The following is a 24,292-nucleotide window of genomic DNA, read 5'->3' as shown; positions in this document are numbered from 1 at the left end:
TTTATTTTCATGTTGTTTTTATTTGTTTTGTATATAATTGATTTAACCTACCGCACCAGGGCCTTTGAAGGATGCCTGGTCTTGCAACATTTGCCTCATGTATCATGAGCCATGTGTGATAATAACTAGCCCAGATCCCCCAAATGCGTCTGCTGTCCAATAATATTGTGTTAATAAATGCTCCATCAGTAGGCTTACTTTGATTGTGTATAGGACAATTGGGTGTTAACCTACTTATGAGTGCTGTGAAATAGGTGAACAAAAAACATGAACTGAAAAACATTAGCAGTCTAAATTAGTAACTTCAATTACTGTGAATACATGTAGTCTAATTGAGAGATATTGCTATTTTTAGGACTAGTTTACAGCTTACGGGATTTACTGATTTAGATAAGAGAACATATATATATATATATATATATATATATATATATATATATATATATATATATATATATATATATATATTATATCCTCTATATCATAAGTGATATGCCATTGTTGATATATATATATATATATATATATATATATATATATATATATATATATATATATATATATATATATATATATATATATATATATATATATATATATACATACATATACATGCATATATACATATATATATATATATATATATATATATATATATATATATATATATATACATACATATATATATATATATAAATATATATATATATATATATATATATATATATATATATATATATATATATATATATATATATATATATATATATATATATATATATATATATATATATATATATTGTTGATCCCCCCATATATATATATATATATATATATATATATATATATATATATATATATATATATTTATATATATATATATATATATATATATATATATATATATATATATATATGGGGGATCAACAATGGCATATCACTTATGATATAGAGGATATAATATATCTATATTTTTATGTTTGTTTATTGAAAAGCAATTGTAATAAAATACTTTTTTTTAAAAACTAAATAACATCTTTCTAAATGTCGGACCCGTTACATGTCAGCTTTTAGAAGAGACTGTGATACTGAAGTAGCCATATTGGATCTGACGAGTAGGCTATTTTTGCAGTTCAGCCGTCCTGGGCGCTGAGCCGTAATGGCGTCAGTGACGCCGCACAATAGTTAGGAAAAGCTTAGGGAGCGAGGGCGGGCTTGAGGAAGAAGTTTCCGGGTTTCTCTTCCTGGGCTGGGACAGAAGCAACAGGCAAAAGGCTCCGGTTGATTAACTATTTCTCAAAGTCACGCACAGGTAAGACACAAGTCGGCCGTTTAACGCTATTTTAATATAAATTGTTTAGTTCAGTCGTAGCAAAGCGGACACACAAGACTCCATTAAAGCCGAGCTGGAAACATGACACCAGCCGTGGTGACAACTGTTGCATGCTAAAGTTTGGCATGGGACCTTAACTAGGTTTTTGCCCTGATTTTGCTTTCAAGATCGGGTTGAAGACGTTTTAACTCGGAAATGATGTCACGTTTTTTTGTTTATTTCTCTAAACTGTCTGTAAAAATATGAGTGACCCTGTATCAGATGTCGTTTGGTAAACACAGTGAGTGCCTGACAGACATACTGGGTGTGGTGGACATCAACTATCACTGAGAGGCCCTCACACGTTTCAAACTTCCTAACCAGTAAATAAAGCATTTCATATACACTCTAATTATTTGACACACCTGTCCAAATACACACTTCCTTTTCTTTAGCTTTTATAACATTTGTCACCAGTAAATATCTTTTTTCTTTGCTTTTATTTAATTCCTGGAGGGACTTATTGTAAGCAGTAGCAGGGCCGGATTAAAAGTGCACAGGCCCCTGGGCCCAGAGTGTTCCAGGGGCCCCTTGCCCACCGCAACATTGTTAATGATACACTGTGAAACAACATTTCTAACATCTCTCAGCCAACAGTACCAACAGCAATACACTAGACACTGTGGTGTAACTCTGGCTTTTATGTACATTATGTTATATGTCCAAACTGGTATTTTCCCTACGTGAAGCTCACATGGGCCCCAAGTGGACGTGGGCCCCTGGGCCTGTGCCCATAATGTCAATTGGATAATCTAGCCTTGAGCATTAGCCTATACCATATATGTATTTTCCAAATCAGAACTCGTGTAATGTTTTCAATAATAGTCTCTTCCCAGTGTTGACTTTCACAAATTTCTTGCAAACCTCATTTTTGTAACCTATAAACATAAAACTGCTTTCTAAAATCTGTTTGTCGTTTCACTTGATTGTACTTTAAATTTGCACAAATAGTAAATTTTGCTTTCAGACAACTTTACAATAACTGTAGGAAACGATAACACATTTGTCCTGTGTCTAAGATGTGGCTGGGAGCCACCATTGAGGAGTAATCATCCATCTTTGCTTATGTGTTCAGCTCAGTGAAAACATGCATATTCCTCTTCCGCTTGTACTGAGTGGTGAGCATTATGCGATGACAGACCGTACAAGCTGTAATCTCAGCTTGGCAGCTGGCCTTTACTACAGCAAACAATTTAGCTTTCTACCCCGCTGGACAGAGATTGATTTGATATCAGAGAAACAGCCTCTCTTTGTGTCAGAGGACATTTCAGGACTCCGATCCAACTCCTTCACCGCTCCATGACCTTTCCCCTTCCTCTGACCTTATCTCACAAACACTGCCCAACACAGGAGCACCAGGGGATACATCTGTCCGAAACTATAGGCTACAAGGTGATGTTTCCTCTCGTTTTGTGCTGTGGTGTGAATGAAACTTCTTTCACGATGACATGGTGTGAACCTGCACTGTTGTGTCTCAGGTTTGAATGATGATACTCTACAGCAGAATGACTTGTGTGTGGAAAACTAACTTTAAAATAAAAGATAACATTTTTCAGAAAACTTAATTTGAAAAGCAGCTATTTTTCCTTTTTTTTATCACAAGAAAAGTGATCATTGTTGGTATTTAAAATAGTAATATATCATCATTACTACTGAAACTCTGATGACTGAAAGTTTTACACCTCACATTTGTCATTGATCTTTTTTTATTTTTAAATGAATTCCTACAGTATGTTCTATGGTTGAATTTAACCGGATTATATCGTCCAGATTTGTTGGAAACTTCCCTCACGAGAAGGCACAAATGATGCATTAAATATGTGCAAATGTAATGTGAGAGATACTGGAGCAAAAGACTGTTTCCTTATTGACTATATAATGATATAGCTGAATGTTTTGTTTTGGGCAATTAGCAAGTTCATTTTAATACACTGTTGTTTAACTACCCAACCACAAACTAGATAACCGATCCAGTGGTGTTCAAGTGTATTGGTACCCTCCCATTAAAGAAAAGGAAAAATTCACATCAGTCTCTAAACAAAACTAGAAACTGAAAAAAACTGCTAAATTACAATTTAGTGAGAATAATTTTAAACTGTGGTTGAAAAATAATATGGCAATGTTGCCAGTCAGTCATACTGGATGGAGATAAGGCAGTTAGCTAAATGTCCATACAAGACTAATAAGTGTGTGCTTATTTTCTGTCTCTTAACAGTCTAGAGTTAGTGAATAAAACCAAGCACTTTCACTTTGAAGATCTGGATTATAAATGCAGTTGTTTGACTGATGCTGATTATACTGCAGTTGAAACAACAATGGCGTAGTCACAGTATTATTACTTGCTAACTACCTTGACCAAAAGAAGGATTAATGAGAGTTTTATTGGAGTTTAAAAAAAAGTGAAATAACAATAATTCTTATCATGATGCTTTAAAGCAAATTCATCTTTTCCCTCTTATTTTCATAAATTTGTAAATGAATTGGGGAATTTGTCTTGGGGTGGTGCCGTCCCCTGTCCCTACCCACTATCGCCTTGTGCACACTCGTGATGGAGGATTGGGTCGAATTCAAAATTTGATGCAGTCTTGTTGATTTTCATTAACTATTCTATTTATTTGCACTGAGATGACATTGTTTTGAAGTGGCTACATTAAATCTGAACTGAATCAAATTGAATGAACTGATGCTTTAAAAAAAAATAAAATAAAAATAAATAAAAGCAGCGCACAAGGCAAATCTAATATAAAAAGTACTTGCAGGTCATAAAATATTAGTCTAAAAAGGTACATTTTATATTTAAATAAAAGGTCTGTCCAAAGCATGAATATAGAGTTAAATGCCAAAGAGATGTAAATTAATCAAGAAAAAAAGGAATATAAGATGTAACAAGGATGTGACAGTGTGACGTGTTATGTTGATTACATTAGTACAAATGTACTTACTGCGAAAATACTTTACATGACAAATGTATGAAAGGAATATTTTTTTTCTTTATGCAACCTGACAAGGCATTCAGGAAATTCAACACATATTATTCTTGATAAAATAAAAATACTTAAGATAATATGCTGCATCTACTGTATGTATGCTCTATTTGTTTGTTCATTCATTTATTAAGCAATTTCCTGTTTTTGTCAAACTCTGTTACAAACAAGCCTTTGGTTTGTTCATACCTGAAAGACTTTGTCATTCCACTTATCTTCTACCCCCATCTCTTACACACAGAAGGATCTTCTCTTCAGGGGTCATATTATTCCAAATCCACAGCTTAAAGCCAGTATCATGTCTTTATTACAGTACTCCTGCCCACAACCACTAGCTTTGGTCCCCAGAGGCTGCTTACATGACTCAAACATTGCTTCATTATGTTGAGTAGCTTTGAGGTCTTTATCTGTGATCTCTTGCCAGCTTTGTTGTTATGCCACCAACCTCATCAAGTGTCCGTATTGTGCAAATATAGTATCTGTTTCTAGTAACTCTATAAAATACTTAATCCAAGAGGAGCCGGTGTGCAGATTCTTCACACAGCTTGTCAGAAGGTTAAATAGTTTTAACTCAACCTCCCCTTCATGGCACAACTCCAGCTAATAAATCAACTGTAAACTGGCATCACATGCCAAGAACCTTGGCTTTTCTAAGGTGGTGTTTTTTTTGGTCCAAACATTTAATCACCCTCAAGTTTGGCCCATTGATGGCATATGAGTGTTTAAGCAGCTCAGCAGTTTGGCCAATTAAATGGCCATTATTAAGAGAGCATTATTGAAGTGTGCCTCCCCCTGTCTGTCCTGTAGTGTTGTCTTTGTGAGATTACAACTGCGTTATTGGAACAGTTTAATTAATCTACTGTTGGACTAATGTTGGTTCCCACAGAGTATAAAGAGAAATAACACTTTGGATATGTGTATGTGCTAGATGCATATGAATGCATTTGTGTGGGCTGCTGTATTATCTTAGAAGTCCATTAACTATGAAAACACAATTATCGTATTTGGTGTGTTTTTAGGCCTGTAACCAGTTATTGTCTGCAATAACACTGGGAAGGCAGTTGGTCAGCTCACTACTTCACTCAAAGGTTCATCCAGCAATTCCAGCCATTTTTGAACATATGTTCATAGTACCCAAAAGATTTATCTTGATGGTAATGATGGTGCCCATGCCACCTCTTTCCTCTTGTTGTTATATCATCATGGGGCATCTCTGTTTGGCAGCCTGCTCCTATCTAATTCTTATCACACTCCAGCTGTCAATGGGTAGTTTGTTGGTGATGAAATGGAGCCAGTTCTTCCTGTTCAGTCATCACGTTACTAATTTATCAAATGGTTTTGTCGCTCTGTCGTCTGTAAAGGGTAATACAGTGGGGCAAAAACATGTGGCCCCACAAAACTATAACACTTTGAATGCCTTTGGGAATTATGTTGTGGTGGTGCTGTCAAACCGCCCTGAGTGGACATCAGATCTGACTATGCAGACATTTTTTGAGTTTACAGCAGTTATTTAGCAGATACTTTCTTTGGCAGTAGTACTACTGAAACATAAAGACAAAAAGACAGTTTTTTCATCTTACATACAAACTTGTTCTCTCTCTATCTATCTATATATTTGGGGTATGATGATACACTTTTGTCCCGATTCGATTCCCATTTTTTGGGTGCCGATTTTATTTAAATAGCGATTCTCACAATTCTCCAATATTGCTGATTTTTGTAAATTAAAAACCCCCCCCAAAAAAAAAGTATAAAACTTTTCTTTTGCTCAGAATTTTTCTTCATTTCAATGAGGAAAAAACAACGCAGTAGCCAGATAATCATTCTGCTGCTATCATGCCCAAGAAGACAAGTAAAAAGATTAATTAAAAAAAAAAGGAAAACAATAAAAATGACAAAAATTTTATAGTGCATTCATTTATCTTATCTATCATATCTATCTTATCTATTTTATCTTATCTATCTATCTTATCTAACTAACTAATATATTTGTAAAATCTCAATTCCATTAAATTTTGCATAAATTTTCCACCTGCAGGAGTATCAGACGTCCCGTAAAGGATAGCCATGTCGCAGTCTGGAGAAAAAGGAAAGGTGAGTAACATCAAAATCTCATCGACACATAATTTGCTAAATCATCAGGGAGGATATGCTGTATAAGTACAAATGTTGGCAGGATATTCATTGCAGATTTATGGGGTGAAAAGATCAAATAGTAAAATGTAGAAAATCATAATATCATCCCTTTTAAATATGATGGACTACACATTTTTCTTGCCAGTTTAAACCTTGTGATTTTCTATTCCAAACACTGAAGCGTTTGTTTGCTTTTTATGGCCTTCAGTTCCCAGATGCAGCAGGTTACGTCGGGTTTGCAAACCTTCCCAACCAAGTACATCGAAAGTCAGTGAAAAAGGGGTTTGAATTCACCCTAATGGTTGTAGGTGAGTAATCGCTGCTGTCTTTTAATGTAGAGTAGATATCTTCTTTGGAGAAAATTTATTTTGTCTTTTCTTTGTCAGGGGAGTCTGGTTTGGGAAAATCAACTCTTATAAACAGCTTGTTTCTCACTGATCTCTACCCTGAACGCTATATCCCTGGTGCTGCAGGTACACACACTCGTACACATGCATACACACATGCACACTGTAATAATGAAGAAATGTCTGCTGAAGGTCTCCAGCAGAGCATTATTTTAAGAGGAATGCTGGGAATGCCGCAGTCTCCAAACATGACCCTGCCTTTCTTATGACTTGACTTAAGACTAGTACTTATTCTGGCTTGAAAACAATTATTCAAAGCACAACTCAGTTTGTTTAGATTGCAAATACGTTTGGCCATCTGTATGGCACAGCTCAGAATTTTGTGTTTAAGATGTGTACAACTTGTCAGAGCCTATCTCAGTGGCTTTTGTGCCAAGTCGCTTTACTTCGACAGGAATTTTAGATATTATTATGAATCTGCTTGTGCTGAATGTTTTTCTTTTCTTTTTTCTCCTCCTCAGAGAAAATTGAAAGAACAGTGCAAATTGAAGCATCCACTGTAGAAATTGAGGAGAGAGGGGTGAAGCTTCGTCTCACTGTAGTCGACACCCCAGGATATGGCGACGCCATCAACAGCCAGGACTGGTGTGTTTGTGTTGTTGAAAAGTGATATCTACTTGAGACATGTCTGCTTTCCATTCTCTAATCCTTCCCTTTCATGCTGCCGCTCCAGTTCCTTAGGTTTTATCCTAAATCCATACTTTCTACCATTACTTTGTTCTCCCAAAGTTTTTTTTTTTTTTTTTTTTAGTTTCTTTGCTTGTTTCTAGTAGCATGAGGATGGCATTCAAATCTGTCAATCCATTTTCTGTTTATTGTCCTGGCATATCCATGGTTTTACTGTCATGGAGCTTCACGTTGTTTACAGTAGTTTGAAGAAAGTAAAATAGCAGCTAAAATAAGAGCAATTTCATTCCTCTTTCTCTGAAAAAACAAAGAATTCAGGTTGGCTGTTGGACCGCTCGCACATTATAGTACATTACAGACTCTTCAACTGAATGTCCATAAGTTCATTTAAGATTAAAATATTTAAAATGTTGTTTCAAGGTTCCAGAAAAAATATAAATGTCTTTCACATGGAAGTATGTTTGTACAGCTTATTTTCTCTGTGAAAGATTGGGCAGAATTAGACCATTTTCATTTAAAATATGAATTTTATATTGTACTTTCTGACAAATAGATTACATTCAACTTTGGAAACTGTTTATGAATACTAATGCAGATATTTTTGACCAATACATTCTAAAAAAAAAAAGTAGAATATTATTTTATGATAATGTCCACTGTAAAACTAGAGGCTTAGTGAGGCTGCGCTGGAGTTGTAGCAGTTGCTCATATTTCATCTGTGTTTAGTCTGAGCATTCTTGTCAGCCAAAGGGCCCACCACCTCACATCACAAATATCGTCACCTTTTCTGAAACAGTTCAAATTGATTACCTGTGTCTGAAGACTATACCACTTATTCTGCTTCAATCAGCTTCAAGACCATCATCCAGTACATTGACAATCAGTTTGAACGATACCTCCATGATGAAAGTGGCCTGAACCGAAGACACATAGTGGACAACAGGGTGCACTGCTGCTTTTATTTTATTTCTCCTTTTGGACACGGGTAAGGAAAAAAAAACAAAAAACATTGTTGTACAAGTATTAACGATTGAATGACATTGTTTTTAAGTTAGAAGTCAGTTTTCTACTTTTCCAACATGATTATTGTCATTAATGCAGAGGTAGAAATATGGGGACACAGCCATTTAGCTGATTCAGGCTCTGGCTAGACCTACAGTTCCCTGCATAATTTGGACTTCTGCTTTAACTCCCAGTGGCGTCTTGCAGCACCAAGTTGTGAAATGCTTTCATGTTTTTAATGTTTGTTTTCTTTGCTTTTTGTTTGTTTTTTCATTTTTTCTTAATTTTACAAGTCATTTGCTTTATTGTGTCTGCTGTCTTCTACTTATGTTTGTCTTGTCCTAACCCCTGCATCTCTCCACATGTGCACTCAGTCTAAAACCTCTAGATGTGGAGTTTATGAAGGCCATCCACAGCAAAGTCAACATAGTTCCTGTCATCGCAAAGGCGGACACACTGACTCTGAGAGAGAGGGACCGTCTGAAGAGAAGGGTAAGTTTAATACACTAACACAACTTTGATAAACAGGGATCTACTCTTATTTAAGCGGAGTGCATATAATGACCTTCTCCCTACATTTGACTTCTGGAAAGCAAATTGTTCAAACATTTCATGTCACATGTTTCAGTTTGTCTTGTGAATCTTGTACTGGTTTTTATTTTAACACAAGATGTATGGTTTATCCATAACATTTTAATCTTCATGTAAAAAAGGAAAATCTTGTGTCCATTCTTTTTGGCGTCCTTCTGTGTCAGGTATCCATGTGATTGTATGAGACGGCTTGCATGAGCTTCCCTCTTTTATTACAGTGGTGTTTGGCCTTTTGTGCTTTTGGTGACACTGCCAGATTGTTAAAAAGGCAGGAAGTGGTAACAGAAGCGAGAAAACAGTAGGAGGGATAAACATTTTAAAAGAAAATTGTGTATATATAATATAGGTGAAGTACATCTCATGTACTTCTTACCCATCCCAGATACTTCCTGTTGGATCTAACCCAAGTGTCTGCCTGTCTGCTTGCACGCTTCTCTGCTTCCTGCTGTCCAGAAGGAAAAGGAAAGACTAGCACCTCACATCACACCCACTTCACAGCAGTGTGTTTAGATGATAACCTCTCACATGTAAAGTTAGTAAGTAGGATTTCCTTCTTCTGTGACACCCCTTGTCTTTCTTTTGACTCTTAAAGGCTTGGGCAATGAAACATTTAATTTATTTTTATCTTTAAATCCACTTTAAATCCATCCCTATTCCTCATCTGTTTGCTTTTTCTTCTGTGAGGTTTAGTTCAGTAATAAGTGAGATTATTGAAAGAAACACCGGTCATCAAGATCAATTAAGAGGAAGTAAACGCCTTATTGTAACAAGGTTTGCCTCCCTTTCTCAAGGCTGGAGGAGGTGGGCTTGGCTTGGTGCCCTTGTGGCGTCTGTTCAAGTCTCCTGGAGAATGTGATTATGCCACCTGGGTCTTGAAATTCTCCTGTCTGCCTGTAGACATTCCCTGGTGGAGACTGCAGTCTGCAGGGACTAAGAACAGAGTACCTGCTCAGTCAAAATAACTTGCAAGTCAGGGTTTCACCCCTGAGCAGATGACTCTGTTCCAGAAACATTCCAATCATTCAAGTTTGTATATATATTACAGGTTAAAGTAACACTGTTTGAAAGAAAAGTCAAACAAATAATCATGATTTGTATTTTTTTCTGAAACTAGCAGCTTTTATATTTCGTGGTTATGTAGGTACTTGTTTGTTCTCAGTGATGAAGTTGAGTAATTAGTCTTTTTCTTTTTTTCTCTTTTTCTAGTCTGTCTTATTTCTTCACTATGAAAATATTTGTAATTAAGATTTAGAATGATTTAAATTAGAATATTACATAACATACAATGAGCGATTCTGGTATTGTAGACATTGATGCTTTGTCTTTAAAAAAAAAAATATAAACGTTGCCTGCTCTGTTTTATATCATAATAGATGCCATTGTACATGAAATATGTTTGACTCCAGACTCTGAGAAACTGTTTCATGCATTATTAGAGCATTTTGTCACATTCTTCAGACAAAACGGTGAACTAGTTTTCAGACCAGTGATGAATAAAATGACACCGGTTACAGTTTTAGCTGTTTCAATGAGCAATAGTCAAAGACAACTTTTCCATCTTAGGCTACTTAACACTTTCTTAATTGGAAATCAGCCTGTCTCCATACCATCCCTCATGACCAGACCTCCCACCTGCTTTTCATTCAGGTCTCGGAGCCGGTGGTCTGGCAGGCGTTAGGCTGGTTGGCTGACAAGAGTCCAACTCTTCTCTGTTCTCTCCAGCAGCCGCTCAGTTTTATTCTAAGCCACCACAACCCACTTGCTTCCAATTCCTGATGCAACATCTTGGTGTAATACTGTTTGGTCATTCAGGATACATGCTTTTCATCCTGTTTCTCCAAGATAACAGTATTTGACATCTGTCCCAGTGTGGAAATATATAAACTTACTAATAATATTTGTGCATGTTGACCATTGCAAACATTAAAAAGGAAAAATCCCCCTTTGTATTATCCTAGAGGGACCTTGTAGCTCTGTTTTATATTATGACCTTCCTTGAACTTTCTAAGTGTTTAGCACTTAACATGAATAATATCATGTTTCCTGCTAACACTAAATCCCACCACAAGCTAACAGACAATCCCCATGACAACTTTCTGAAGTCTAATGTCAGCTTTCAGCAGGTCAGCCGTCTTAAGTTTCACTATGACTTTGCCTTATTTTTTCCATGTTTTTGTACATTGGGCCTAAACCCTGTAACCAGTGGCAGCACAGCGGGGAAGTAATCGAAGTGTAGCTCACTGATTATTTCAGCCTAACGGTCCACAACATTGTGTGTATAACAGTTTGTTCACATGCTCCACTAAGTATTCCCCAAAGACGTTTCCAATTCTACAGTTGGCAGGAGAGATCTAGAAAACACACTCATTGAATCTGAGAATGACTTTTATCTTTATCTGTTTTGTATAAATAAATACACGGATGCTTGTGTGCAGACATTTTTTTGCTGTATATTTAAGATTCACCAGATAGTCCCGTTATGACTTGAGTCTTGAAATTGTTTTGTCAGTGTAACTATTTCAGTCTTTGGACAGTAAGACCTGATGACCTAGCAACCATCAGGTCTGCTACTGATGGAAGAACATTTGGTTGATCTGTATGTTTTTATTAGTTTCTGTTGAAAGTGGATTTGATAAAAGGCCAGAAAGTATATCTGGAGATGTGTGTCTTTTAATATTGCAGGCACTTGCTGTACCTGAAAGTTAACACAATGACATTTTTTTAACCAGAAAAGTAGAAAATAAGATGATAAAATAAAATTCAAGCTATCAGTCTGTAGATTGAATACAGCAGCTCTGTGCTCTGGAATGCTGCTAAACCCGCAGCTAATTGATTTTATGTTTAGATTTAACATGTATTCTTCCAAATAAACATGAATAATTGAAGTCAGTCTTCTGGTGCATTCAGAAAAATCGGACAGCTTCAGATTGTCAGAATGAATTATTTTGTAGTCTAATTTCTTTTACTGATTTGTCACAGTAATCTACTTCCTGTCATACATGGAAACAGCCTGTAAATTTTGAAGCATCACAAAAACACATTTATCTCAATGAAGTGTCTCTCAGGGGAACTGGCTTGAGTATTTTTTTGTTTTGATCAGATTAGTTTTAAGTGGCTCTTAGGTATACGTGCCTGATTCTTGCCATACAATCCTGTACGTTAAAGCAAGGCTCCAAGCCCTCCTTTGAGGTCCACTGGCAGCCAAAATCCTGCCAGAAAGCCGAGTGCCGGAGGATGATTGATGAGCCCGAGTGTTTCACCCTCACAATTTATTAGCTTGTTTTTTGCAGGGCACTTTCTCACCATTTGAAACCATTTGTCTCATAGTAATTTGCCCCCTTCCTTTCCTCAATGGTTTTCCAGTCCTTTCTGTTATTATTAGGGGGAAACAGCTTGTATAGAACAATATAGGTTTCCTGCAATGTGTCAAGACTGTTCCATAGAAGCGACACAACCTGCAGCCCTGCACAATCAGGCTCAAAGAACACAGTGACCAAACCTCCCATCATTTGCCTCTCATCCCCTTAGTTCTGCTTCCCTCTTATCCAGTCCTTCCTTTCCTGGCAGAGCCTTGCTCAGCAGCCTTTTTCTTGTTCCGTCTACCTTTTGTGGTCTTTTTATTTTCTTTTTTATGCCCTAATACCAATTTCCCTCACTAAGGTTACTGTGGTCTCTGACTCATAACTTGCCCTGAGGAGGGTATATTGAGGGGCTGATCCTCTCAGTCTGGGACCCTACAGTCATATCCTGTATGAGGCTTTAGTTTCAAAATACTTTACTGATTATTTTCTGTTTGAACATGGAGGCCAGTACACAGCCAGTTTGGACTGGAATTCTGATTAAAAACCAAACTAATGGTCCCTGTTTGTACTTGGATATGTGCTTGTTGTTTGTCTTTTTTTAATCTCTTTATTATATAATCAATTCATGTAGATGTTGCTTTTTTTTTTTTTTTTTTTTTTTTTTTTTTTTTTTTTTTCTCTTATTTGGGGGCAAAAATATGAAACACTTTTTTAGGATAAATTATTTAATTTAGAATCCAAGAAGCTTAAAATGGTCAAATTAATCTATGGTTTACATAATTGTTTTCTTCTCAAACGATTGTATGCACTGTTGGATAATAGAGACATCCAATAATATCGGCTTACTGATATTATCGCCATTGATATGCAAAATTAGAAATTATCTCAAAAGGACAAAATATAAGAGATGTCATGTATAGTCTTCCAGACATTCTAGTTTGTTTGGTACAACTCGCTCCTATCATATCAGTATAAGTTTATATCAGTATAAGGAATTAAGAGTTGGACAAAATTTGTATGTCTGATATTGGTTTAAAAAAAAGAGCAAATATTGAACATCCTTATTAAAAAACCTTCTAAATCTCGAGCTAGCATATTCGTTTTCATTATTTCATCATTATTAATTTGCAGTTAACGATACAGATGTCAGTTCTTATACAAAACTACAGGCCTCAGGCTGCTATTTAGCTTTTTTTTCTTTTAACTTCTATTACTATATAATATTTACCTCTCACCATATTTTTGCCCCTCACCTCCCTGTGTCACAATTTTTCTTTCATCATCTGACTTTTTGCTGCCTCCCTGAGCTGCTTTAGTAAATTCCCACTGTGTAAAATCTGCTTCCTTTTGGGCAAATAATCACTGGTTAACTTCTTCTATACAATTGTTTATTTGTAGCACCCTGAACAGAAATGAAGCTGTTTGTACACAGAGAATAAACTCAAACATCCAGAGCTCTCTTTAAACAGAATGGGGGGGGAATCAGGCCATACAAAATGCATAAGCTACGTATGTAAGTAATGTTCAGCTCCACTGTAGTAGTGAACTGAAGAGTCGTGTGTAAAGGTTGAGTGGTAATGACTTCATTCTTAGTTGCTCCTATGTCAGTCCTTGGTCTGGTGCTTGGCCCTTTTCCTGCCAGTGTTTCAAACACGCGGATATATTTATTTTTCTGCCCTCCTGTAGTCATTGTGCCAGCATGCTCTACATCTCTACTGATTTTGAAACAATAAATATCTACTTTCCCTCGTGGAGTTAACAACTCTGTTACACACAATCCTTTGTTGTCAGAAGAAGAAAGCGCAACCTGACTGCTACTAATGAGTCAGACATAGCTGTTTTGTTTAATGGTGAGACCAAGTCACTAAACCCGATGTGTGACTGAAATCCTTAACCGACACTGTCCCCCTCTAAATCTCACTTAAATACAAGATTACATGAATAGTTCGATTGTATTTCCCCCATGCTCTTTGATCAGAGGAGAGCTGGGTGGTCTTAACTGTACAAATACTTAACTTCAGGAACAGGAGTGAGAGAGTGTGTGCATTGTATGATGCTTGTGTGTAACCATGGTTATAAGACTTTTCCCTACTTTCTGTTGCCAGCATGTCCAGCTGTTATGGCTCTGTCTCTTTTAACGTGTACAAGTTAAATATGTATTGTCCAGAATGTGTTACTGTGCCTTACTGCATACAAGTGTTCATTTTTTTACGTCTCTTTCCAATCTGCTCTTTGATGACTCATTGAACTCCTGGAGCTGCACGTATGTAACATGCAAACTCTTTTCTTCCTTTCTGACACCGGATTATGCCAGGATACAAAGTGAGGCAGCAGTAGGCTACAGAGCCTGGTATGAGGTCTAAATCTCCCCCCCCCATCCCCCTGAGATCAGGTATTGTTGGGGCTCCTTCACCCCCGTTCAGCTCCCTGCAGACAGGGGAGATTTGGTTAATTGAAAGGCGTTTCCTGGCAAGAGCGAAGGATTTTTTCTTGCGTCTTAAAATTTGGAAACTAAAGGAGAGTAGCAAGAGTCGAGCTTCTCTTTTAGCTTCTTATGTGTTTTATTTTCTAAATGATTGATTACTTCGGTGCAGAACTCTTATCTTCATGCAAGTATACTGTTTATTTTTGTTGGAAGATTTGCTTTTGAGCATTTTAAGAGTGAATTAAGAATTCATGGCTTTCCTTTTGTAGTTAAAGACTTAAATCTGCACAGTAATTAAGACAATGTTGTCATTTAGTTTCTCAGTGATTTATGTAAAATAAAATTTCAGCTTGATTTCATTTAGCTTTTTATGAAAACAATCAGGAGGTAATCAAGGTTTATTTCCAAGCATGTTGCTGTACCTGTGCAACTTATTTAATAGGTGTTGGCCTATCCTTTAGGCCTTTCCAACACCGATCACTTTCACAATATTGTTCCATACAGCTTCATTCAGACATATAACTGAAAGTGATGAAGTAAACCATAGTGATCATGTTATACTTACTATTTACACGAGACCTGACGGTATAAATAAATATAAAACTGAAATCCTCAGAGTGGCAGTATTCTTAGAACAAAGTATCATTAGTTCATGTTAACATACCAAGTCCATAGTAGTGGTTATATAAGGCATTATAGCAGTGAACTGAAGAAGGATTTTTGCCTCCATCTAAAGATCATCCACATTTCACCTGTGGTGTTTATCAGATCAAGTCATGTCAACACACAAAAAACTCTAAACTGGTTTAAAAAAAACTTGTAATTTCTCTTATTCATTTAGATCAAACGTTGTCAAAAGCAATGATCTGATGCAGGAAATTGTTTTAGAATAGGCTACAGAGCAGAAACAGAAGGACAATGCTTTTATGTGTTCATTAAATAAACACCAACAGCTTAATTTCTACTAAATGAACCCGTTGCTGGTGTGCCTCTCTATAAACGTACTGCCAGACCTGTGTTTAGTGACCGGTGTATGCTGTTAAATCAGGGATCTCTGTTGCAGAATATTACAGAAAGCCATCTGTGGGTAATTTATACATCTTTCATGAGGAGATGGAACAAACTTTTACCCCTATATGTTCAGTTAACATCCATTTAGTGTAAAGTAGTACAGCTCAAACTTTTATTTCATTGTGAAATGCTTGCAGGTGACCTCTGGTTACATTTCTCTTTCATTGCTTTTTTTTCTTCCTCTGAGGTGCACAGATCTTGCATTGAAGCAAATGAATGGATTTACAAGGTACAAAGAAAGCAGCTGTTTGGTTCTTGTGAAATCTCATTAAGAACACAGAGCAATCACCATGACCAGGATTTCCTTTAATAAATTCTTCAGCCTTGGAAAAACAGGGCCCCAGTCTCTTAACCTCATAACAAGTGTCCCACCAGTTGGTCCATCATCACAGAGTTTCTCTGTGCTTTAAAACTTCACTTTTCACTCAGTTTAATGCTCATATCGATTTCAACAAACTGGTACTCTTCATTTGAATAGGAATTAAATGAAAAGCTTTTTTTTTTTTTTTTTAAAGGATTTAAGCATTGACTACAAAAAATCAGGCTTAAAAAACCCATCTGTAAACTGGTTAGATACGCTATTTAATAGCTGTTTCACTCCTGTGGGCAGTCTGCCGCACGGTTACATAAACATTACTTAAAAGCATTGCTGTTTCAGTTCCACAAAATTCCTGACTGTTGCTTCTTTCGGTAAGAGTTGATTAGTCTTAAGATAACCTTATATTGTTTTATTTTGTTTAGTTTTATTTTTTCCTTCTCTTGTTTGCATTGTTGATTTTTTTTTTCTAGGAACTCTCTGGTACATGTTTCTACTTCCAAGAATTGTTCTCTTATAGTTTTGTTTGAAGGATGCGGACACCATGCCAGCCCAGAGAGAAGGAAAGCTCAGCTTTGTCCTCAAGAGGCATACAAGTATTATTGTGACTGTGTTTTTATCATTTTGTTTCTTTGCACCTTTGACAGATTTGTTCCCCCTCTTTCCCATTCTGGTCATCATTGAACAATAAGAATAATTTTAGCGAATGTTTTTAGTCGTTCATATTAATGTGGGTTTGCTTGTGAAAAAGAAAATTGTGAAAATATTGTTCTCATGGCAGCTTGACATGGTAAAAATGTTGATCCCTTTAATGATGGGTTTGCACCTTGTTTCTTTGTGATTGGAGGTTTTGGTTCAACCAGCTGTGCACTTAAAAAAAAAATGCATAGCCACATTTCCCACAGCAAGATATGTAATTATGTCTATGTATAGACCTGCAATATTCCAAATTTGGTTCACACAGAGCCACTGCAGTATGATTAATACTCCTATTCCTAGGATAGAGTCAGCCTGACTTTTCTGTGGAAATGCATGTTTGGTATTATTCATTGGCCACCTTTGTCATTTCTAAGCCCTTTTCTGACTGACCAGCAGCAGACCCCACACTCACACTTAGTATAACTGTTCACCATGATAAACTCCATAAACAATTCCTCATATTTTGTGACGTGTGCCAGAAACGTTAAGTGGAGTCTTGTTGGGAGTTGTTGTTGATCCATTACCATAACAACACTGACTGCACCTGCACAGCTAACCATAATATAGTAGATGGGGGTGGGAGTGAGCGGTGTATTATAACCCAACAGGATGGTAATAAAATCAAAATGGCTTCTGCTGCCAACATCTTTTTGCCAACTAAAATATACAACACTGTTGAAGAGAGTCTGGTATAACATTAGGAATTGAAGCCTACTGTGTCGAGTAAATCAGCAGGAGACAACAGGGATTTGCAGCAGGCGGTGATTTTGACATTTCATGATCCTTTAGAGGTCTTGATTATAGGTGTCGGGTCGTACTAAGCACATGTTACAGAACAGAATAATTCAGGTAAACAGCCATTTTGGATTAACAGGGTCTGGAATCAGATGATGACAGACAACGGACTTGTTTGTGCGATGACCTAATGAAATTTCAGGATAGTTTTTTTGTAGTTTTGCTTTCAACGTGTGTTGGCTGTTTTTGCCACTGGTTTCTTACAGAATTTCAGTTTGAGTTTTAGTTTTATTACATATTTCCTCTTAATTTCTCTATCTTATCTGCTTGTGTGTGACTGGATTGGTTGTTGTTTTTTTTGGGGGGTTTTTTTCTTTTGCATTTTTTCCTGTAATTGTTTTACATGTGTTTATTTTCCCACTGTGTTTAGTTTCCCAAAATTCTTCACGCGCTACACGACCAGTTTTATGTTTATTCAGCCTCCATTTTGGAGGCTTCTGTACATTCGTTTGTGTTTGAGCCGCGCAAAGGGAAAAGAAGGCTCGGGTCTGGTGTCACGTTCTCCTCGGAGTCCGGCAAAGCCTGTTTGTTTTTAGATCTGCCCCACAACAATGTCTAACTCACCACACACACACACACTATCTCTCACACACACTGTGTACTGGGCTCACTGAGAAAACAAGCGACAGCCAAAACAAGGACTCAGACAGGAGCTGTGCTCTGTAGGAAAACCTGTGCTCACTTCCTACACTCCTGGCTGACTCATTACTGTCCCATTATATGCTACAGTACATGAAAGACCCCAAAAACAACACTTGACATTTTTGGCTGCATTGCATAAGGACACATTGTGCATGAAAAAAATTCTGCTCTTGGGAAAACAAAAGAAAAATGCAGCTTTGATGTTAAGAATAATAAATACTGACATCTGTCTCGGAGGTAGCTGAGAAGAAAGCTCCTTTGTTTCAATTGTTTCTTCACCGGTCACAGAAGAAATAAAGGGGGTTGTTTCGGACTCAAATGCACACATAGTTTTCACCTGCTGACACTTTACGCCTTCCCAACTTTTCCTTCATGGGGGGATTTTAATTAAACGTCTCAGTGCAACAACAGGTACTTAATCACACCCCCCTATTAACTGTGTTGAGCTTTCGTTTTTTTTTCTGGTCATACATCACAGCAAAAGCTGTCATTTACCCAATATAATATATACACTGTTCTCAGTCAAGGCATCCGTTTTATGGGTTTATTTAGGTTATGGTGAACGGTTGTGCTTTTTGTAAATGAACTGCTGCATTTGTGAGACGTATTGATCTCAGATTTACATCATATTAAGATAAGTACAAAGTAAATTAACAGATTAATGTTTAATTAGTACTGAACATACTAGGAAGGATCTGTTGTTCACCTAGTGGACCAATAAAGCATGAAAGTCGTTTTTTTTTTTATTTAGACAGAAAAATGTCCTTATTGGTCGTGACTTACTGTATCATGAAGGTCAGCTTTACTTTCTATGACTTGCCTGTGCTCTGTAAGTGTGCGATCATTCAATTTGATTCTTAAGGTTACAACATCTTAAACTTATTGCATGTTTCTCTGATTCTCATTTCTCAGGTCCTGGATGAGATTGCTGAGCATGGGATCAAAATTTACCAGCTACCTGATGCTGACTCTGACGAGGATGAGGAGTTCAAGGAGCAGACCAGAGTTCTGAAGGTGAGAAGACTGGAGCTGATGTCTTGTCATTTCACTTTGTTGATTTACTGATATACACCATCTGTTTGTCATTCCTCTTTACTTCCTCTCCATTCTAATATTTTTTTTTTCACCTTTCTTACTTTTTGCTTTGTTTCCCTGGTCATCCCCTCATTTCTTTTTTTTTTTTCACTTAATTTCCCAGGCAAGCATTCCCTTTGCTGTGATTGGCTCCAATCAGCTGATTGAGGTGAAGGGGAAGAAGATCCGAGGCCGCCTTTACCCCTGGGGAGTAGTAGAAGTTGAAAATCCAGAGCACAATGACTTCCTCAAATTACGCACCATGCTTGTGTGAGTCTCCTTAGTAGTTAAACCCTTAAGTGGATTTTCAGGAGAAGTCTTGAAAACACAACTTTTACTTTGTCAAGTCGGTTGAGGAAGACTCCCAAGAAAAGAATCTAAATTGGAGCTTTACTGCCCTCTAGTGTGTGAGGTGCTGAAAATATTCCTGCTTGTTTCAGGACCCACATGCAAGACCTCCAGGAGGTAACTCAGGATCTGCATTATGAGAACTTCCGCTCTGAAAGGCTGAAGAGGGCGGGCAGGTGAGATGCTGCTTCATGTAACGAGAGGAGTTTTTTTTTTTTTTTTTTTGCCAGTTTTTACAGTATGTATGTTTCTCTTGCAGAGCTGTGGATGAGGATGTGGTGGATAAGGACCAGATTCTGCTACAGAAAGAGTTGGAGGTAAGAAAATTGCTGAAACTGTATGTTCTTGGTCTTTTCAAACATTTGGCAAGAAGCAGACAGCTTAACATTTAAAGTCTTATCTGCCGTCTTTCACTGGAGACTTTAGGTCGTTCTTCCCAAAGCCTTTACATACCTGAACCAATAGAAGCAACACAAAACTGCAAATAATTCAGAGATGAATTATCAGGTTTTTGTCTATTCACACCAAGTGCGATGTGAAAGTGTGAATAAATAATGAAAATTCTTAAACTCACAAGATGAATTCAACATAAAGCCATGACAAAGGTGTTATGATGCTGAAAAAGAAAAGACAAAAAGAGAGCTCTGGCTACATCCTATTAGAGAAAAAAGAGGAGAACTTTCATTGTTTAATCCAGTAAATGAAGCTGGACCACGGATTCTTCAGGACATACTCTAGGATGTCCGTAGCACACTTCGAGGATCTGCTTTAGCAGCTGGCTCCTTGCTTTAAGGAGCAGAAAAGAAATAAGACAGTCGGCCATGATGATACAAAGTCTGAATGAAATGACAGCAGAAGTGAAACCTGCATAGCTCACAACCGGTCTACCAGTCAGCATTCCTTCAATTGGTCGGTTACATATGTGTCAGATGCAAATATTAAGATAAATCGACCTCAGTTTGAAAAATTAACTCATAAAATCGCTGGACAAAATTTCATCACTGATGTGAATGTCAATACAAAAATGTTACCATATGAATTATTCGGACGAAATATTTGGAGTAGGTGTGTTAAGGCCTTTAGAATCAGAGTGTGTGTGTGACCATATTTTTAAAGAGGGGGTATTGTGCCATGGAGCCTGCATGTCATCAGGCTATAACCTGTTTCCTGATTGCTCTTAATCAGCCTGTGTGTGTTTCTGTACGCCATAAAGAGCAGGTGGGGTTTAATCGCAAGCTGTTTGTAAACAATGTGCCCTGGCAGGATATGCCATCACTTCCTGCATGGATGTCCTGCAAAGGTTTTATGGTGGGAATGACCTCAATAACACTGAGCCCACAAGTGTATGGGAGGGTGTGTTAGGCACTCATTTATTTACATGATGTCAGAGTTTGGTTGGGAAGAAATACTTCAACAGTTATTGTTACTCCCTAGTAACACAGGAACTGATAAGTCATTGTTTATTAGAGATATTCCTGAAACGTTCTTGGAAAGAGATATGTTTGGTTTTTTCTGTTCCTGGAAAGATGCATGTAAGTGAAGAAGTGATGCAAATCCTCTGCTTACTGTGCAGAAAGTCAGGTTGACTAATTGTGAGGGATGTGAATATAACAACTCACAATTCAATTCAATTCCGATTTTTGTGGAAATAGGAAATTTGATTTTTTTGGGTGACAATTTTAATCCGAATTGATTCTCGATTCAAACAGGTTTTTGATTCATAATCATTCCACTTAAGTAACAAAATATGTTAATTTCCCAGGTAACTTCATTCGTCTATAAACTAGAAAGAACTGAGAAAATATTCAGGCCGATTCTATTTAATTTTGCGTCCTGTACAAAACTTTTTTTGCAAGACATTTTCTTAGTTTCAGTTAGAAAAAACAACACAACAGCCAGACCATCATTCTGTTGCTATAATTCCCAAGAAGACAAGTAAAAAGATCAATAAAATCAATACAAATGACAAACAATGTTATAATGGATTAGTTTTATTTATTTGAATTTTTTTTTTTTTTTTTTTTTTTACACAAAAATATCTAGTTTAAAATTCCCCAACTGGGGCGTTCCCAAGATAATTTCAGGGGTTCGCCAGATCATTGAAAAAAGAAAAGCCTACATTTATCTGCAGAGGACGCTGAACAAAAAGTAAATTATTTCTTATCATTATGTAAGTGAATAAAATCTACAATCCTAAATAAAGTACAGGTCCAAGTCCCACCTATTCCCTTTCACCCCATCTATCTATTTAGCATTTTGTTAGTTTATGTCCTTCACTGAAGCAGGATGATCCCATTTACAAAGAAACTCTCTTCAAGGAAGTTCTGATCAAGTTAGTGGTTAGTTGCAAGTCTGGATAGCCAGAGTAGCTTAACCCCCTCACCCCTAAAAGAAGAAGAAAAACACTGAAATGGAAAGGAAGCGACAAAGGGGGGGAGTTGGGATTGCCCCTGATATTTATTTACATGGTCACTTACTGTAAGCTCATTACCGTTCTCTTTGAACCATGATTAGGCTTCCAGAAACAAGGAGAGATGTTTAGTTTTCTCAAAACAACCTGATTGTTCAGTTTACTGGAACATGGTGAACCCAGGATGGAAACGTGTTAAAAAAAAATATCCTACATGATTTTTTTACATTTTCAGCCACAAGATGGCGATAAACGTTGAAAATGTTGAGACGATCAAAGTAAAACTGAGACCTTTAAATGCATTAAATCATAACAGTGAAGGCTTTTGTATCAGGATTAAAGTATTTTTACTTGCCAGTCTTATTTGCATTTTTTTTTTACTTTCAGCCAGCATTAATCAGTTGTTTGACATAAACTAATTACTTCATTCATATTTAAATATCTGTCTCTTGCCATCACAGCTGAATAAAATATTGATTTACTTTTTATTTGAATGACTAACCACACAAGGACCTTTTTTAATTGATTGCCTAATAAAGCTTAATGAAATTTATTCTTGCAGCTTGCTTCCTATAGTAGTAGCTTTGTTTATTGTCATCTTGTTTTTGGGCCTCTGCCAGTCAGTGTGTTCAGTTCTGTAAACTAAATACAGCTTTAATAATTTTTAGGTTTGAGTTCATAAAATTCAGTTTTTACAAATATTTTTCTAAAAAGATTTATTGTGGTTACTAAAGACAACCTAAAAACTGCATAATGATGATTATTTTTCAGCTTTTTGTACAAATGCTTGGTGATTTAATGCATCTTTTTTTCTGAACACATTGCCATTTTTTTCAGTCATAAACCTGAAACCTCTCAGTAAGTCCTGTCCTCGTTCTTCTTTGTAGTTGAGGCGCATGCAGGAGATGATCGCTCAGATGCAAGCACAGATGAAGATGAAATCAGATGAGTGACAGGCTTCAAGCCAAATGGAAGCACGGTGATCTTAATCGAGGAACACCTATGTATACACAGTACACACACCTGGTTGGCTAATCCTTTCTACCATCACCCTGCAGTCCCAGCAGGAGCTCCACCACCTCCTTGTCTTCAGTGCAAAAGTCCATCCATCACTTGTCTGGAGCTACACAGGTTTTTACTTCTCTTCAGGTTCCTGTCAGTGCTCCTCTCACAATCCACACAGAAACTAACTGTTCAGTCATTCAGGACAAAATTTAATATAGGAAATGTTTCAATTAAAATGATCAGTGTCATTTATCTTTTATTTAGTCTTTAGTCTTGATCATTGTCCAGTGACTACGGTACAAAGCAGCTTTGCCTTAATGTTTCATAGAGTTTACAAAAATACATGTGTGACTTATGAGTTTTATTCCAGCTTCAGCAAACACCAGTTTCCATTCATTTCTGTCGGGTTATGATTGAGTAAGAATATTGTAAAGACAAAGTTTTTTCTAAAAAACAAAAAACCTTTTCATGCTTTCTATCAGGGTATGAGTAATTTAATTGAGTGGCTTCAGTTCCTAAGTGCCTGATTGCTTCAGTGTGAAACACATGTAAACTGGTAAATATGAGGAAAACATTCAGATTTCTGTTCAACTTCTATGTGTTTACAGTTAACAACTAATGTCACTCATTTATGCTGAAACGGGCAAACTTTAGGATGCGATCATGCCTTTGCATTTATCTAGAGCCATCTGTGCCAAACAGACTGAAGACTTATAAAGTTATTTGTCTGTATTTACCTATGTCCTATTTGTTTTTTGTTTTTTGTTTGTACACTACATATGCAGCTTTTTTTTTATTATTCTGTATTTGTGCATCTCCATTTAAAATATCACATACTATACTGTTTAACTGTAGTACATCTAAACTCCCTCCAGCTTTCTGCAAACAGCAGACTAAACAGCCTAACTTTTCTCCAGCACCGCTGCTGAATGGTGCTGTCACTGATGTACATCAATGTTTTTTTTTTACTTGGTTTTTTTTGGGGGGGTCTTTAGCTTGAGTTAACAATTTATTATTTCTTTGAAAACGTGTCAGTAATTACTTATTTAGTGTCAGCATCTTTTGTATTTCTCTGTAATAAAATTT

The 24,292-nt window shown here is 36.6% G+C and overlaps 1 protein-coding gene across 1 annotated transcript; it reads left to right on the top strand.

The window, feature by feature from the left end:
* The first annotated feature begins 1,207 nt into the window (after positions 1 to 1,207).
* LOC306764861 (septin-2) lies at positions 1,208 to 24,292 on the top strand. The gene is made up of 12 exons (XM_079252149.1): positions 1,208 to 1,312; positions 6,395 to 6,450; positions 6,701 to 6,800; positions 6,879 to 6,965; positions 7,361 to 7,484; positions 8,377 to 8,511; positions 8,903 to 9,020; positions 19,282 to 19,383; positions 19,568 to 19,713; positions 19,884 to 19,967; positions 20,051 to 20,108; positions 23,089 to 24,292. Exons 2-12 carry the CDS (start codon positions 6,424 to 6,426, stop codon positions 23,152 to 23,154), a joined length of 1,047 nt encoding a protein of 348 aa, XP_079108275.1. The 5' UTR covers positions 1,208 to 1,312; positions 6,395 to 6,423; the 3' UTR covers positions 23,155 to 24,292.

Source organism: Telmatherina bonti (genome assembly GCF_933228915.1).
Source record: "Telmatherina bonti genome assembly, chromosome: 13".
Lineage (NCBI taxonomy): Eukaryota > Metazoa > Chordata > Actinopteri > Atheriniformes > Telmatherinidae > Telmatherina > Telmatherina bonti.
Note: the sequence above shows the minus strand (reverse complement) of the source record. Positions and strands in the feature narration are given on the sequence as shown.